We start from the raw sequence: 13,048 nt of genomic DNA on the forward strand, positions 1-13,048 counted from the left end.
AAGAGGTCCTGCCACATACTACATTTAAGTGGTCTGTTCTATTGAGTAGATTAACCTTCTCATTACTTTGCCAGACTTCACATCTGTCCTGGTGGGGTGGAGCTGTGAATTCACTGAGGGACAGGCAGGATCTCTATGTCCCCAGCTCAGGCATGGAAACTGGATCAGCAGTAGGTGCTCAGCAAAGAATCACTAAATGAATTGTTGCTGCATCTTGGAAATCTGAAGTCTTTGCCTGCAGTGCCAGTTGGTTAAGTGACTTCAGCAAATATTTTCTGAGTTCCGACTAAGTGTGCAGTGTTCTGTGTGTGTGTCTGTGGTAAGGAGAGAAGCAAAGGACTCAGTTCCTGGTTCCTGGCCTCACCAAAGGGCAGAACGGGAAAGGCCGGGAATCTTTTTCCAACCCTCCAGCTTTTCGAGGGAGAAACTGAGGTCCAGAATGAGATTCTGATTTACTAAAAGCCACATGGCCTGTGGGTGCCAAAGCTGGCCCTGGCACTTCAGAAGAGTGAGGGAATGGGGAAGGAGCATCTGGTGGTGTGTTGGAGGGCTTGGTGAGCTACTCTGACTCCTTTCTACCCCTTTCTCTCTTGCCATAAAAGTAGCAGAAACCCCCAACTCCAAATCCCTGGATAGAGGCAAAACCTTTGGGGTGCCCTATGCAGCCCATGGCCCTTGGACTGTGCGCGATGGGCGGGGCTGGCTGACGTACTGTGTCTACGAGAGACCTCATGGCTGGCACAGGAGAAAGAGTGCTGGAATGGGAGTCAGGAAGCCTGGGTTCCAGAGCCAGTTCTGCCACACCCCACCATACTGCTATGGGCCAGTCACATCTCTCCTCTGAATGTGGAGGTGGGCCTAACAAAATTTCCAAGGTCCTTCTTGCCATTATTGCTAATTGTAAGATGCTATATTTAATCAATGACAGGAAATCAGATTTTAGGATTCGGTAATTCTAATGTCCTGGTTTTCTAAGAATTCAGGGATGCTGTTTGAGGTCTCTTACCCTGTGTAGAATCCTATGTTGTGAGACCTGATCTGGGTGTGTAGTCGGAAGGGGCTCGATAAACATTTTTAAATTTGAGACCAAGGCCAAAGAGACTAGACAGACACCTTTCTTCAAAGAGTGAAGAGCCAGGCAGGGTTCTTGAAGTGGGTCCAGATCACCAACAAACAATGAGGAGTGAGGCAAGCAGACATGAAATATAGACACCATCTCAGAGGCCTGGCTAGAGCCTCCGGTGAACTTAGATAGACCTGACACGGGGAATTAACCCCACTTTACCCAGGGGGAAACTGAGGTTCGGAGATGGGAACTGAGCCACTGCTTCCAGTTGCCCAGAGGTCTTGTTCTTCCTCTACTTTCTACACTCTGGGCAGGACTTGCTGCGACACTGCTGTCTGTGAGGGAAGCAGGCCTTCAGGGGAACCAGGTCCCAGGTCCTGATGGACTACATGGACGGTAGCCCACCAGGCTCTTCTGTCTGTGGAATTCTCCAGCCCAGGATCTCCTGGGGGCTCGCTAAAAATCGAGGTTCAGGGACCCTGCTCCCAGACAGATTCACAGATTCACTTGGGGGTATTTTCTAGTTGGGATCCGGATATCTATTTTTAGACTTTGGAAGGAGACACTCTAGTCTGGTTTCTTTTAGGTGAAAAACACCACAGAAACAGAAACTTAAGAAAAGTAGTCTGAAAGTCCTGGATTGGGGTCCCAACTTCGCTGCTGACCCGCTGAGAAATCTGTGGGAGCAGGTTGTATTCTGCAAGGAAACTTTGAAAGCACTTTTACTTGCACTGCCTCCACGTTAGCAGGCTTGGCGGGTCCCATTTGACCAGGAGAAAACTGACGCTGGACGAGGGACGAAGGGTCTTGCCTCAGCCTCGGAGAGGCGAAGAGACAGGTTGATTCGGCTCTCCTGATACGGAGTGCCTCTCGCCCCACTGGCCGGCCCAGCCCCGACTACGGAGCCCAGGCTTTGCAGCCCCGGGCGCCGCCCGGCGGGCTATCCCTGATAGGCAGCGGGCGGAGCGGGGCCCGAGCAGCACCCAGCGCCACCGGCCGCCGCCTGTCAAACCCTCCGGCGTGCCTCGCGCGCGGCTGGCCCTGGCCCGCAGCCGCGGAGGCCCCGCCCTCGCTCCGCGATTGGCCTCGGCGGGGCGGCCGCAGCGAGTTAGTGGCTGGAGAGGCTGTCAGGCAGGCTGAGGCCCCGCCCCCGCCTCCGGGATGCCGCCCCGCTGGAAGCTGCGGCCGCTGGGGCTGCCGCGCCAGTGGAGGCGCGCCGAGCCGTGCGCCCCGCGAGCGAGCTGCAGCAGCCGCTGCGAGGTGAGTGGGGGCGAGGTGAGAGGGGGTGCGGCCCGCGGCCCGGGAAGGGGGAGGGCGCCCGGCCGACGGCCAAGGCTGGTGTCCCAGGATGGTGAATTGGGGAGTTTGGGGATCGCGCGGGGAGCACGAGGGGAAGGGAGAGTTTGGGGCCCCGGGTCCGTTTTCCAGGAGGGATGATGGAAGGCCCAAGGCTCTGTGGAGGGGCACCCAGCGCTCGCGCGTGGTGAGCGTGAGACTGCAGCTACTAGTGTTGCTGAGAGTCTGAGCTGGTGAGTGAAAGTAGAATGTATGGCACGTCTTGTCCCCGAGTGTGCATTTGCGGGGTGTGTTTGGTGTGCGTGGGAGCGGGAGTGCACGGGCTGTCGACTTTTTGCAGGTTTGCACGCGCGATCGGTTGGTTTTCTCTGCTGCGCGTGGGAGTGTGCGTCTCGGTGCGTGTATGGGTTCACGTTGCGGGAGTGAGCACACATCCGCCGACTCCCTTTTCGCAGCTTGTGTGGTGGTGGTATCTCAGAGGGTCTGCCCACGGGCCTGCGGGTGCGTAGTCGGCTGTCCCTGCGCTCAGCCGGATCCCAGAGCGCCCATGAGGCGAGGTGTGCAGCCCGTGACCCATTCCGAGTAGTCTCCGCGGCTTTGCCAGTACCCTGCTCCGGGAATCTCTGCCGTCAGCTCCGTGTCCCACTGGGTGACGCGCACAGGCGCTCTCCCTTCTCCAGGCCTCAGTTTCCCCTTCGTCCAAAGAGGACTGGATGGGGGCAGATTGGGTAGCTGGGCCTTCCGCGAGTCGGGGAAGGACATGCTAGATGTTCCTGCGCCCTGGAGGGGACTTTTCCGTGGATCAGGTAGGTTTGTCACGTTAGGGTGAGTGTGGTGGCGCTAAGGAGGAATAAACGGAGGGATGGTGACCTGCTCAAACATCGCCCCCTGGACCAGAAGGGGATCGCTCCGCTCATTCTGACGCGCCTGTGCTTTCTCCCCTCCGCAGAAGCCCGGCGAGACCCCCAGCGGTGCGCCCCGCCCCGGCGCCATGCACTGCGAAGTGGCCGAGGCGCACTCAGACAAGAGGCCGAAGGAGGCCCCCGGCGCTCCAGGTCCCGGCCGGGGGCCCGCTGGCCTCGGCCCGCACATGGCCTTCAGGGTCACCGTGAGCGGCGGGGGCTGCGGGGAGGGGGGTCCGCGTGACTTGCTGCCCCGGCCTCCCGCGCCACCGCGCGCCCACGACCTCCTCCGGCCCCGGAGTCCCCGAGACTACGGTCCGTCCAAGGCCTCCGCCACTGCCGCCGGGAAGGGTAAGTATGGCCCCGCCGACGTGCCTGGCCACGGGCGTGGAGAGATTTGGGTAGTCTGATTCCACGGCAGGCCTTTGTAGGAATCTTCCCAAGCACTTGGTAGAACTTTCTCCAAAGTTCATCAGTTTTCTCTCAAGTTGTTTGGGACTCGCTTGTCATTCTGAAACGGTGACTGTTTAGGAAGCACCTAATTTAAACTCAGTAAGCCTATTTGTGGGGGAGATGTGTGTTTAGAAAGCTCAGATTACATAATTTTGCTTCTGTATGTTTCTGATAAAAGTTGTGTGAAATTTGTCAAAACCTTATTATAAATTAGGATGAGTAGCAACTCGAGTATGTCTGTCTCTGAACCTGCTAACGGCATACTTTGAAGTATTCCAGTCTTCCTCAGTAACAAAAACCAGAAGCCTTCAGCCAGCCCCCTCTCCCCTTTTTGGGACCTCAGTTTCCCGATCTGTCAAGTAAGGAATTAATTATACCAGATGATTTCTGGATTCCTGATGGAAAATTTTATGAATCTGTAGTCTAGCCTGAGTGAAGTCCTGACTTTAACAATGGCTGTTATGTATTTGATGCTTCAAAAGCATAGTCTTTGGTCAAAAGTTAGTCTGTAATACCTGTCCTCTACCCAGTGAGGCTGGTGGGTATAAGGTGCAGGCTCCAGTATAATTAATGGGTCAAAGTCAGTGATGAGGCTGGATTCTCATGAGCATGTTCTTCTCATCACAGTTAATTATTATTGAGCCATTATTTATAAGTTTCACACTGACAGATAATTAACCAGAAATTGGGGAAGTTGTTGAGGCACTGTATCTTTCCCCTCATCTACTTTTTTTCCCTAGGAAAAAGCAAAGCTTTGGTTTTTTATTATTTCATTGTTTGGGACCTCTTGGTTCTATTTCCAGCTAATTCTTAAGGAAGAAAAAAAGTTTGTTTAATGGCTTTATAGGCATCATTACTTTAGCATCAATTGGCAACTTAGAAATGGTAGGGTGGCTTACTTTTAGGGATGAGAGTGCCTTTAGGGTAAAAAAAAAAAACTCTCTAATTCAAAGACTGGTAAAGTGAAATAAACATAAATACTTTTTGCTTTTTAATGAAAATACCTGACTTTGTAGGAGAGCACTATTTCTTGGCTGTTGTTTTAAATTCAGTCTCTTCTCCAAGAGATAGAGGTCATTTGTAAAGGATATAGAGGAAAACGCTTTAGCGTATTATTGTTGGAATACGCACATGAGATTCCCTTTTACTAGGAAGAGAGGAAGGCTGTGCAGCAAGACATGAGTAATATTTGCAGCCCAGAGCTCCCTCACTTGCCCCCCTCCTGTAGACAATCCTCCCTTAAATAGATACCCTCTTGCAACATTTTGTGTTTAAAAAAAAATAGCTGTCAACTGAAGATCTCAGTTCTCTGCAGACCTAATAAATTGCTCTCCCAAACATAGCCTTTGTTCCAAGCCCTGGTTAGAGACCTTTCATGTGGATGCTTTCGTTGTGTGCAACTTTCTGACATCCAAAGCTGTGGTTAGAGACCTTTCATGTGTATGCATTAGTTATGTACAATCTTCTGACGTCCATTCTCCTAAACCCCAATTATTTTTATCCACATGCCCCCAGTGTCTAAAATACGAGATCTTTTTTGTGTTTGGAAAGGGCAGAGGAGAGTAAAAGAATGGGAGGAAGCACCTCTTTCTTTGTACCTTAAGATGGTTGTACTGGTTAAGCTTTTTGTAAGAGGCTTCTGTTTTCTTCACAGCTTCCAGTGAGGCTGGTGGGGGTCAGATTTGTCATACCCATTTAAAAGATGAGGAAACTGAGGCCTGCTGGGTGGGGGTCTCTGGCCAGCCCATAGCTTATGGACCTAGGCTTGAAGAGGCTTCTGACTCGGCTTCTGTCTTTCTAGGCAATTTTTTCCCCTGTAGTCAAGCTATATAGTGGCCTGAGAGAAAATCAGAGCTGCGCAGCCTTCTCAAACAGGCCATAAAAGAAACCTTCTTGCTGCCCCTGTTCCCACCCAGATACTCCCTAGACCTCATAACCCTTTGAATATTTGGTGTCTAGCTCCAAGTCTCAGGCTTACTGGAAACAGAAGACAAGAATACCAACTGAAAAATATTTATTGACCGTGCTGGAAATTTTAAGACCCTGCCACCTAGGATCCGTGGGACTGGGGGAAGTTATTTCCTTCTCTGAGCCTTAGTTTCCTCATTTGTAAATCTACCATGAGACAGAAAGACTGAGGAGAGTATTAGTGATATAAGGTGTCAAAGGGCCACCTCAGTGCCTGGTTATTTTGGAGACGGCTCTTGTGATGTGTTTAACGTTCTCAACCGCTGGTTTTTCATTTGCACGAGAGGTAATAATGCTTCCTTCCCAAGGGAAAATGAAACAGTTGTAAGAATATAAACTAAAAAGGAAGAAGGGTTCGCGTTTATTAATTCGTGTAGGGCACTGTTATGGTCAGCTCTATTTGAGACAAAGAGGGTAGGGCGAGGATGGAGAAAAGTTTGATTTTTTTTAAAATTGTTGACTTTCACGACTTTTAACTGGTGTCCTAGCCAGAGAAGCTGAGAGGAGCCAAGCTTCAGGTCTTTTGTGGCCAGTGCTTCCCCGGTGACCGGAGAGACGACAGTATTGCTTGGTTTGGAATCAGGTTTCAGATGCTCTGCCTTCTTGTTTCTCGGACAGACCCTAAACTGAGGCAGAGCGTGAGCTCTCGAACCCAGCAGCTTATCCTTAAATGTCAGGGTCCTCTGCATTTCCAGATCTGGAGTCAGGAGGCACTGGGGATGGTGCAATGTCATGGACTAACATTGTCATCATTTACAATAAGAATCATGATCTGTTTATGGCAGAGTCCCGTTTATCCAGATTCCAAACAGCTGAAAAGGCCAAATTACCAGATGCTGCGCTTTTTCTTTCTTTTTATTAAACACCCAACACTCTGCTTGTGGAAGTTCTGACAAGGAAAGAAGGTAAACATCTGGACTTTATGGAGGCGGTCAGCTCTGTGGCGCTGACTCGATGAAGCTTGCTCTCTGTGCACAAGGCTTTACAGTTTTCAGCTTGTGTCCCGCACACGTTCTTTCATCAGCCTTCATGCCAGCTGAGCCCTGCCTACCTCGTGGGCTGTTCTGAGGGGACAGATGTAAAAGCTCTTTGCAGTTTGTATCTGCAGGCAGATTCTGGCTCTTACTACTGTGATTCCCATTTTATTGATGAAGACATTCAGGTTCAAGGATGTGCTTAAGGCTACAGACAGTAAGTGGCAGTTTCTAAGGCTTCCCATTTCACAACTAGTGCCTTATATGTGTGTGTGTTGGTGGCTGAGAGCTGGCGTTCATGACGGCTTCCCAAGCGTTCCCAGAGAATTTAAACTATTTTTGCTGTTGGTATTTCTTCTGTCTCGAATCTTCGGAATTTGGTAACGAGTATCTGTGCCATCGTTAGAAAACTTCTTAGTTTACCAAATGATTCTGTCTGACCAGAATTGTTGCTCTCAGACCAAACCAGATAGTTCTCAGCAACTCAATGGACCCTTTTCACTGTGTGCTGAGACTGGACACATCCTAGCAAATAAAAAGGAGGCTGATGATCATGACAAATGTGGACCCTGCCGTTGTTAACAGCGATCATACTGTGGCTAAAAATTCCCAAAGCAGTCAATCTTGTAACTTAAAGAAAAAGTATATGTATTTTTTCTTTAAAAATGAAAACAAAGAAGGACTGCAGTTGTAGGTTGTGAGCAGGCGCATTAGGGACTGGAGGTGGAGAGTAAGACATGACGGTTTTGGTTGGCATTACCTTGTAGAGTTTCTTCATTTGAATCAGAAGCCACTGTGATGTTCTGGGGAGATTTTGGAGAGGCCAGCACATCCATAATAGAAAGGTATGAGTTATTTTGAAAGCATTTACCCCCTCCGGCTCTAGTGGGCAATTTGCTTGCATTTCATCCATTTTAAAGTGCTGGTCCTGTGATCCGGAAATAATCAGATCCAAATTTCTTCAGTGCTTGAGGTTTCAAATAAGGGGGAGAAAAACCTGCTGGCCAAATGTCAGGCTCAGTGAGACAAAGAGAAACATGTATGTGTGTGGGTACACAAATAAGGTAGGAGCATGTTGCGTCTACAGTCATAAGAATTATGTATCCGACAAATCTTTTATAGACATGTAGCGGAAATACAATTCCCAAAGATTCCCAAAGAATCTTGGGTGGCTAGAATTTCTCTTCCCTTTTTGCCTCCCAAGCTCTGTAGAAGCTGCTAAGACCCGGCGTGCAAAATGGAAAGGGAACCAGCACGTGAGATCGTAACTTACCTAGGCTTCCTTATTGCGGACTCGTTTACCTGTAGTGCTAGGCTGGGCTGAGGTCTCGGGACTGTCTTAGCTGCGGAATTATATCCATAGGCTGTGTTGCTCCACCTCTGATTAAAAAACATGTTTCTTTATACACCATGGTTTTCCTTCACACATCTCCTCCTTCAGAAAAAAACCAAAACTCACCCCATCTTTAAGTTCTTCATCTCCCTGCGTTACAGTTGCGTGAGAAGATAAGTGAGCCAGCACGCTTATTTTTACAGTGCGTTAAAATCCCATTACAGGCATAAGTGCACAATGAATCATTTAAAAAAATATATTCTTATGTTCTTTGTTCTGAATGTTGCATAATTATCATCATTTTCTTCGGTTTTATTTTGTGGAGTTTGGCAAACATCCTAGAAAAGGGGAGAAACTAAAGTTTGGAATGGGGTTTTCCATCCTTTTTTGGATAGGAATAGGAAAAAAAAAAAAAAACCAAACAAATAAATACCAACTTTATTTGTAAATGGACCAGTCACTAACTGGGACTTTTGCATAGGGAAGATAATTTCCCTTCTTTCTCTCAATTTTCCTAGAAAAGAATTCTCTGTTTTGAAGCTGATATGGTTGTACTTCAACAACTTCACCTTATATCTATGATTATATTCAAAGTTAAATTAGACTGTGTGGTTTGCTAATTTTTTTTCCTAATACAGATTTTAGTTGCAGTTAATTTGGACCTGGAGACTTGTGTTGTTTCTTCTGGTAGGGGGTAGTTTATTTTTTGTGTTTAAAGAAACAAAGACATTCAGTTCCAGGGGGAGAAGAAATGAAACAAATTCTGCCCTGGGCTTTGAAAAATTCAACTGCAACATGCAGAAAGCCCAGCTGTGATACTAGGGCCAGGAAAAAAGAGCAAACTCCTGAAATATTTGTGCTGCTCGCCTTCCCTGTGCTAATGATTCTAGCAGTTTAAAAACGGACTTCTTGTTTATCAACAGCCGCTGCCCGACTTAATAGTTTACAATGAAAAAAAAAATGCTTTCAGCATTAGAAGCAAAGTCCGGGACTGATAGCTGAGTTACTGAGTTAAGGGAAGCAGAAAGAGTGGAGTGGGGGGGAAGTTTTGTGGCTGCTTTGGTGTCCTAAAGCCTTATAAGAAACTGAAAGAAAACAGAGGCCTGGGATGGGATGGGGTGGAAAAAATACAACCCTGACCCAGTGGTCTTTTAGTTTAAAGTCACTTGAAGCATCTGTTTTCTTCTTTTCTCCGTCGTCCCCTTAACTCTAAAGGGTTATTCCTTCAGAAGGTTTCCGGTGGGTCGAGGCGGATTGTGTTAGCATTACGAGCTGTGTTTTTAAAGTCAGCATTTGAGTCAGATGCACTGAGAGGAGCCTTCAGTCCGTTCACTGAATAATGCATTTCCTGTATGGCCTGAATTTTTTTGGTGGTTATGGTTAGCCCTGTCTGGAGCAAACACACACACCATTGTACAGACTCAATGCATGTGGGCCCAGCCCTTGGCTCTAAGCCTCGGTTTCCCCATCTGTAAAATGGGAAGCACTTGGTTGGGATGACCTGTGGTCCCTTCCTGCTCCATTGCTCAAGGATTCCTTGTGAACTCAGCTGGGGCAGTTCGGAAGGATATAGAGTACAGAAAAAGGTCTGGTTCTCAACTTGACCTCTTCTTGGAACTCTTGACTCCTGAAGCTGACCACAGAAGGAACCAGAAGAATAAGAGATGTCAACTAACCTTTACTGAGCACCTACTCTGTGCCAGGTCAAGCAGTTCATAGCTGTCATTGCATTTAATAAAGCCCAATAACCCTATGAGAAAAGGAGGCATTATTCTGAATTTACAGATCAGGGAAATGAGGCTTGGAAAAGTTGAGCAATTTGTCTAAACAGTGAGCTCCATATTTAATTTGCAGTGACTCACTGTACAGAAAGTAGATAGCAGAGCCTGGGATTTGAACCCAGCTCTGTCTGACAGCGAAGCCGGTGCTCTCCTTCTGAAGCGGGGATCCTCAGCCTCTGGGATCTAACACCTGATGATCTGAGGTGGAGCTGATGTAATAATAGAAATAATGTGCACAATAAATGTGATGCGCTTGAATCATCGCCAGACCACCCTGCGTTTCTCCTGGTCCGTGGAAGAATCGTCTTCCACGAGACAGGTCCCTGGCACCAAAAAGGTAGGGGACTGCTACTCTAGAGCACAGAGCTCTCAGCTACAGCTTTTAAAACCCATGCAGCAGCTAAGAGTCGTGGTGGCTCTAGCGTGTGTCTCCGAACCCTGGGGGACAGCAGTGGAAGGCCACAGGCAGGTACAGACAATCAGTCCCTCGGGCAGACTGCAGTCTCAGCTCACAGGCTGAGGTATGACTTTAAGGGGAGACTCTGCCTCCACTGGGGCTCTCCCCACTACTCTCTGTTGCAGAAATGGGGAAAGGACAGTGGTTCCCAGTTGTGACATGGGGGTCCTCAGGCAAGGAGCCTGAGACTGGAGACCCAGGAGGCAGACCCCTCTCAGAAGCAGCATACACACACCCCACTGGTTACTGCAGGTTCAAGTCCCCATTTGAGCCTGTCATACTGTGCGTGGGAGCTCTGTTGCCCAGGCCCTGGCTGTGATCCCCCTTCTGCTGGTAGTGAAGACTTCTGTTTGAAGAGAATTCCTCATAATCCCACTACACTTGGTGTGTAGAATGCATGCTTCACTGGGCATGATGGCTGGAGATCTATTAACTAATTATTTCTTATTAAACGCCTGGTGGGATGAAGAAAGGCTTGTGGGGGAGAGCAAGCCAGGGATCAGAGTGAACTAGAGTTTGTGGGAAATGGGTCTTTTGTGTCAAATGATGAATGAGTCAAATGCCCCTCTCTGGAAGGAGGAGGTCCCACTGCTGGCTTGGGTCTGTGGCCTTGCACGGGGGCGTGTATGTGTTTGTGAGAATGTATGTGAACGTGGACGTTCTCAAGGGGTCATATTTTTTCTGAAGTGGAAATTGTAGGAGGCTTTTGGCTTGCCCAAAGGTCCTTTGCCTTTAGATATTGACCCCGCGTGTGAAAGCGAGAGCCGGAAGAGGTGTCAAGGATGGCCTGGTTGCCTGTGGCTCAGCCTCTTCCTATTTATGTCTTTTTTAGCAACCGGATTACTCTCTTAGATGTTGTTGCTTTTGTTTTTAAGTAACAGGTTTGATGGCAAAGCTTTAGCAAGAAACCAGGGAGTATTATAAACTCGGCTTTAAAAACACAGATCCCATTTGCTGTTTTAAGCTCTCCGGAGGGCTGGAGATTGGGTTTATTTTGGAACGTTGTTGGACTATATGAATTACTTCTCTGAGGCTTGGGTATTTAATACCTAATAGAAGTTTGTATAAGAGTTGATGATGTATTTTGCCGACTTTCCAACCCTGTAAATAAATTACACGTGCCGGCAGAGGCTGCCAGGATCCACTGTGTCAATTGAAGCTTAATTTTTATCCCAAACCACTTAATACTTTTGTCCTAGTGAGTAGAGAAAGTTCCCCGGGGTTTTGCCCAGCAGCCGGGCCCGTTCCAAGACATAGACGGCTTCACCAGCCTGTGAATAGGGCTCTGTGGATTCACCGATCCTGACACAGTTTTCAGTGCTTAAGTAGCTTCAACCCTCTCAAGTCCAACCCTCCAGGCAGAGAATGATAATATAATTTTAAGTGTATCGTAAAAATGAAACCCAATCGCTTCCACTCCCCAAACCTGTCTCGCTCCCCTTCTCTCTGGAGAAAACGGCCGTAATTGTGCGTTTAATCTGAAGACCGCCCGTGCATTTTATCTTATTTGAGTGCAAAGCCCAGGTAATAACGTTGGCATTTCCAACGCGAAACAAAATAGGGTTTCTAATTTGGAGACACTATTAAATATTTCATGCTTCAACCAAACTCAATTCTTTTTTCCTATAATAAGTTTAAATATTAATTCTCTGGAATGTCAGATGCCTAAAGCTAGGCATTTAGTGATCTGCAGTTTCAAGTATCTCGAAGAAGGTTTATGAAACAGGATATTTCACTGGGAGGGATGAGTAGTGTGTTTCAGAGATATCTGAATTCAAGGCAGCGTCTTCTGATTTACTTTTTAAAGGGAAAAGGTCATAAAATAAGTTGCTTTATGTGCTGAAGGATTAAGTGGCTTAGGCTGAAATAACAGCAGAGACTTTACTGTTTTTCCCCCGTTATATTTTAACAATGCTTTTTGGGGGGAGGGGGTGGGTCATTTTCCCGCCTGCTTGTCTCCTCCCCCTCCCAACCAGATGGCTTTAATTCTAACCAAATCCCACGCTGAGGCCAAATGATTGATCAAACAGTCATTTGTACTTACGTAGCTCTCTTTGTGAGAATGTCTCTGCATTGGGGCTTTTGGCTGGGCTCAGCTCATCTTTGGGACTTCAGATGGTTGATTTCTAGCCTGGAGAGGTGGAGGTATAGGTGTGGGTGGAGGGCAAAATTCCCAGACCTTCAATCCCCAAAGAGTTCCTTGCTTAAAGCCTTCTTGTTACTTCCCATCCCTGACAGCAGGGTATCCCAAGTTTTCTAAACATAGGGACAAAAATCTATCCCCTATGATAGCTGTTATATTTTTTATCTACTGGTGGAAAAGATACCTGGAGGTTACTAGTTTTAAGGGCTATTTTAAAGAGATTTGTATTTTATCAACCACTCACATATCTGTAGTGATATCGGTTTGTTCTAGAGATAGTCTTTGGCACATGCTTTCACGCTCTTCCCTGAAATTATATCTTGGCTTGTAGATTAAGTAAGTAAGTAAAGTCGCTCAGTCATGTCCGACTCTTTGCGACCCCATGGACTGCAGACTACCAGGCTCCTCAGTCCATGGAATTTTCCAGGTAAGAGTACTGGAGTGGGGTACCATTGCCTTTTCCATGGCTTATAGATTAGCAGCTAGTTGACTGAGGGAAAAATCTGAGCACCTTGGTCTGGTGTTCAAAGCCTTCCGGCCAATCCAGTTCCATCTCTTCCTTTTTTTTTTTTTTTTAAAGGAAATGAATTTATTTATTTTTAAATTAATTCATTTGGCTGCATCGGGTCTTTGTTGCTTCATTGCATCAGTGGAATCTTTTGTTGTGGTGCACAG

At 47.5% G+C, this 13,048-nt stretch overlaps 1 protein-coding gene across 3 annotated transcripts in view; it reads left to right on the plus strand.

Moving 5' to 3' along the window:
• Window positions 1–2,189: 2,189 nt before the first annotated feature.
• The window catches only part of GLIS1 (GLIS family zinc finger 1), a 260,514-nt gene continuing 249,655 nt past the window's right edge, over window positions 2,190–13,048 (plus strand). For all 3 annotated transcript variants that reach the window (XM_010803559.3, XM_059885137.1, XM_059885138.1), the window contains exons 1-2: window positions 2,190–2,326; window positions 3,312–3,615. In XM_010803559.3, the coding sequence (XP_010801861.3) occupies window positions 2,228–2,326; window positions 3,312–3,615 (403 nt within the window). In that variant the 5' untranslated portion in view covers window positions 2,190–2,227. The remainder of the gene's footprint in view (window positions 2,327–3,311; window positions 3,616–13,048) is intronic.

Source organism: Bos taurus, chromosome 3, assembly GCF_002263795.3.
Source record: "Bos taurus isolate L1 Dominette 01449 registration number 42190680 breed Hereford chromosome 3, ARS-UCD2.0, whole genome shotgun sequence".
Taxonomy (NCBI): Eukaryota; Metazoa; Chordata; class Mammalia; order Artiodactyla; family Bovidae; genus Bos; species Bos taurus.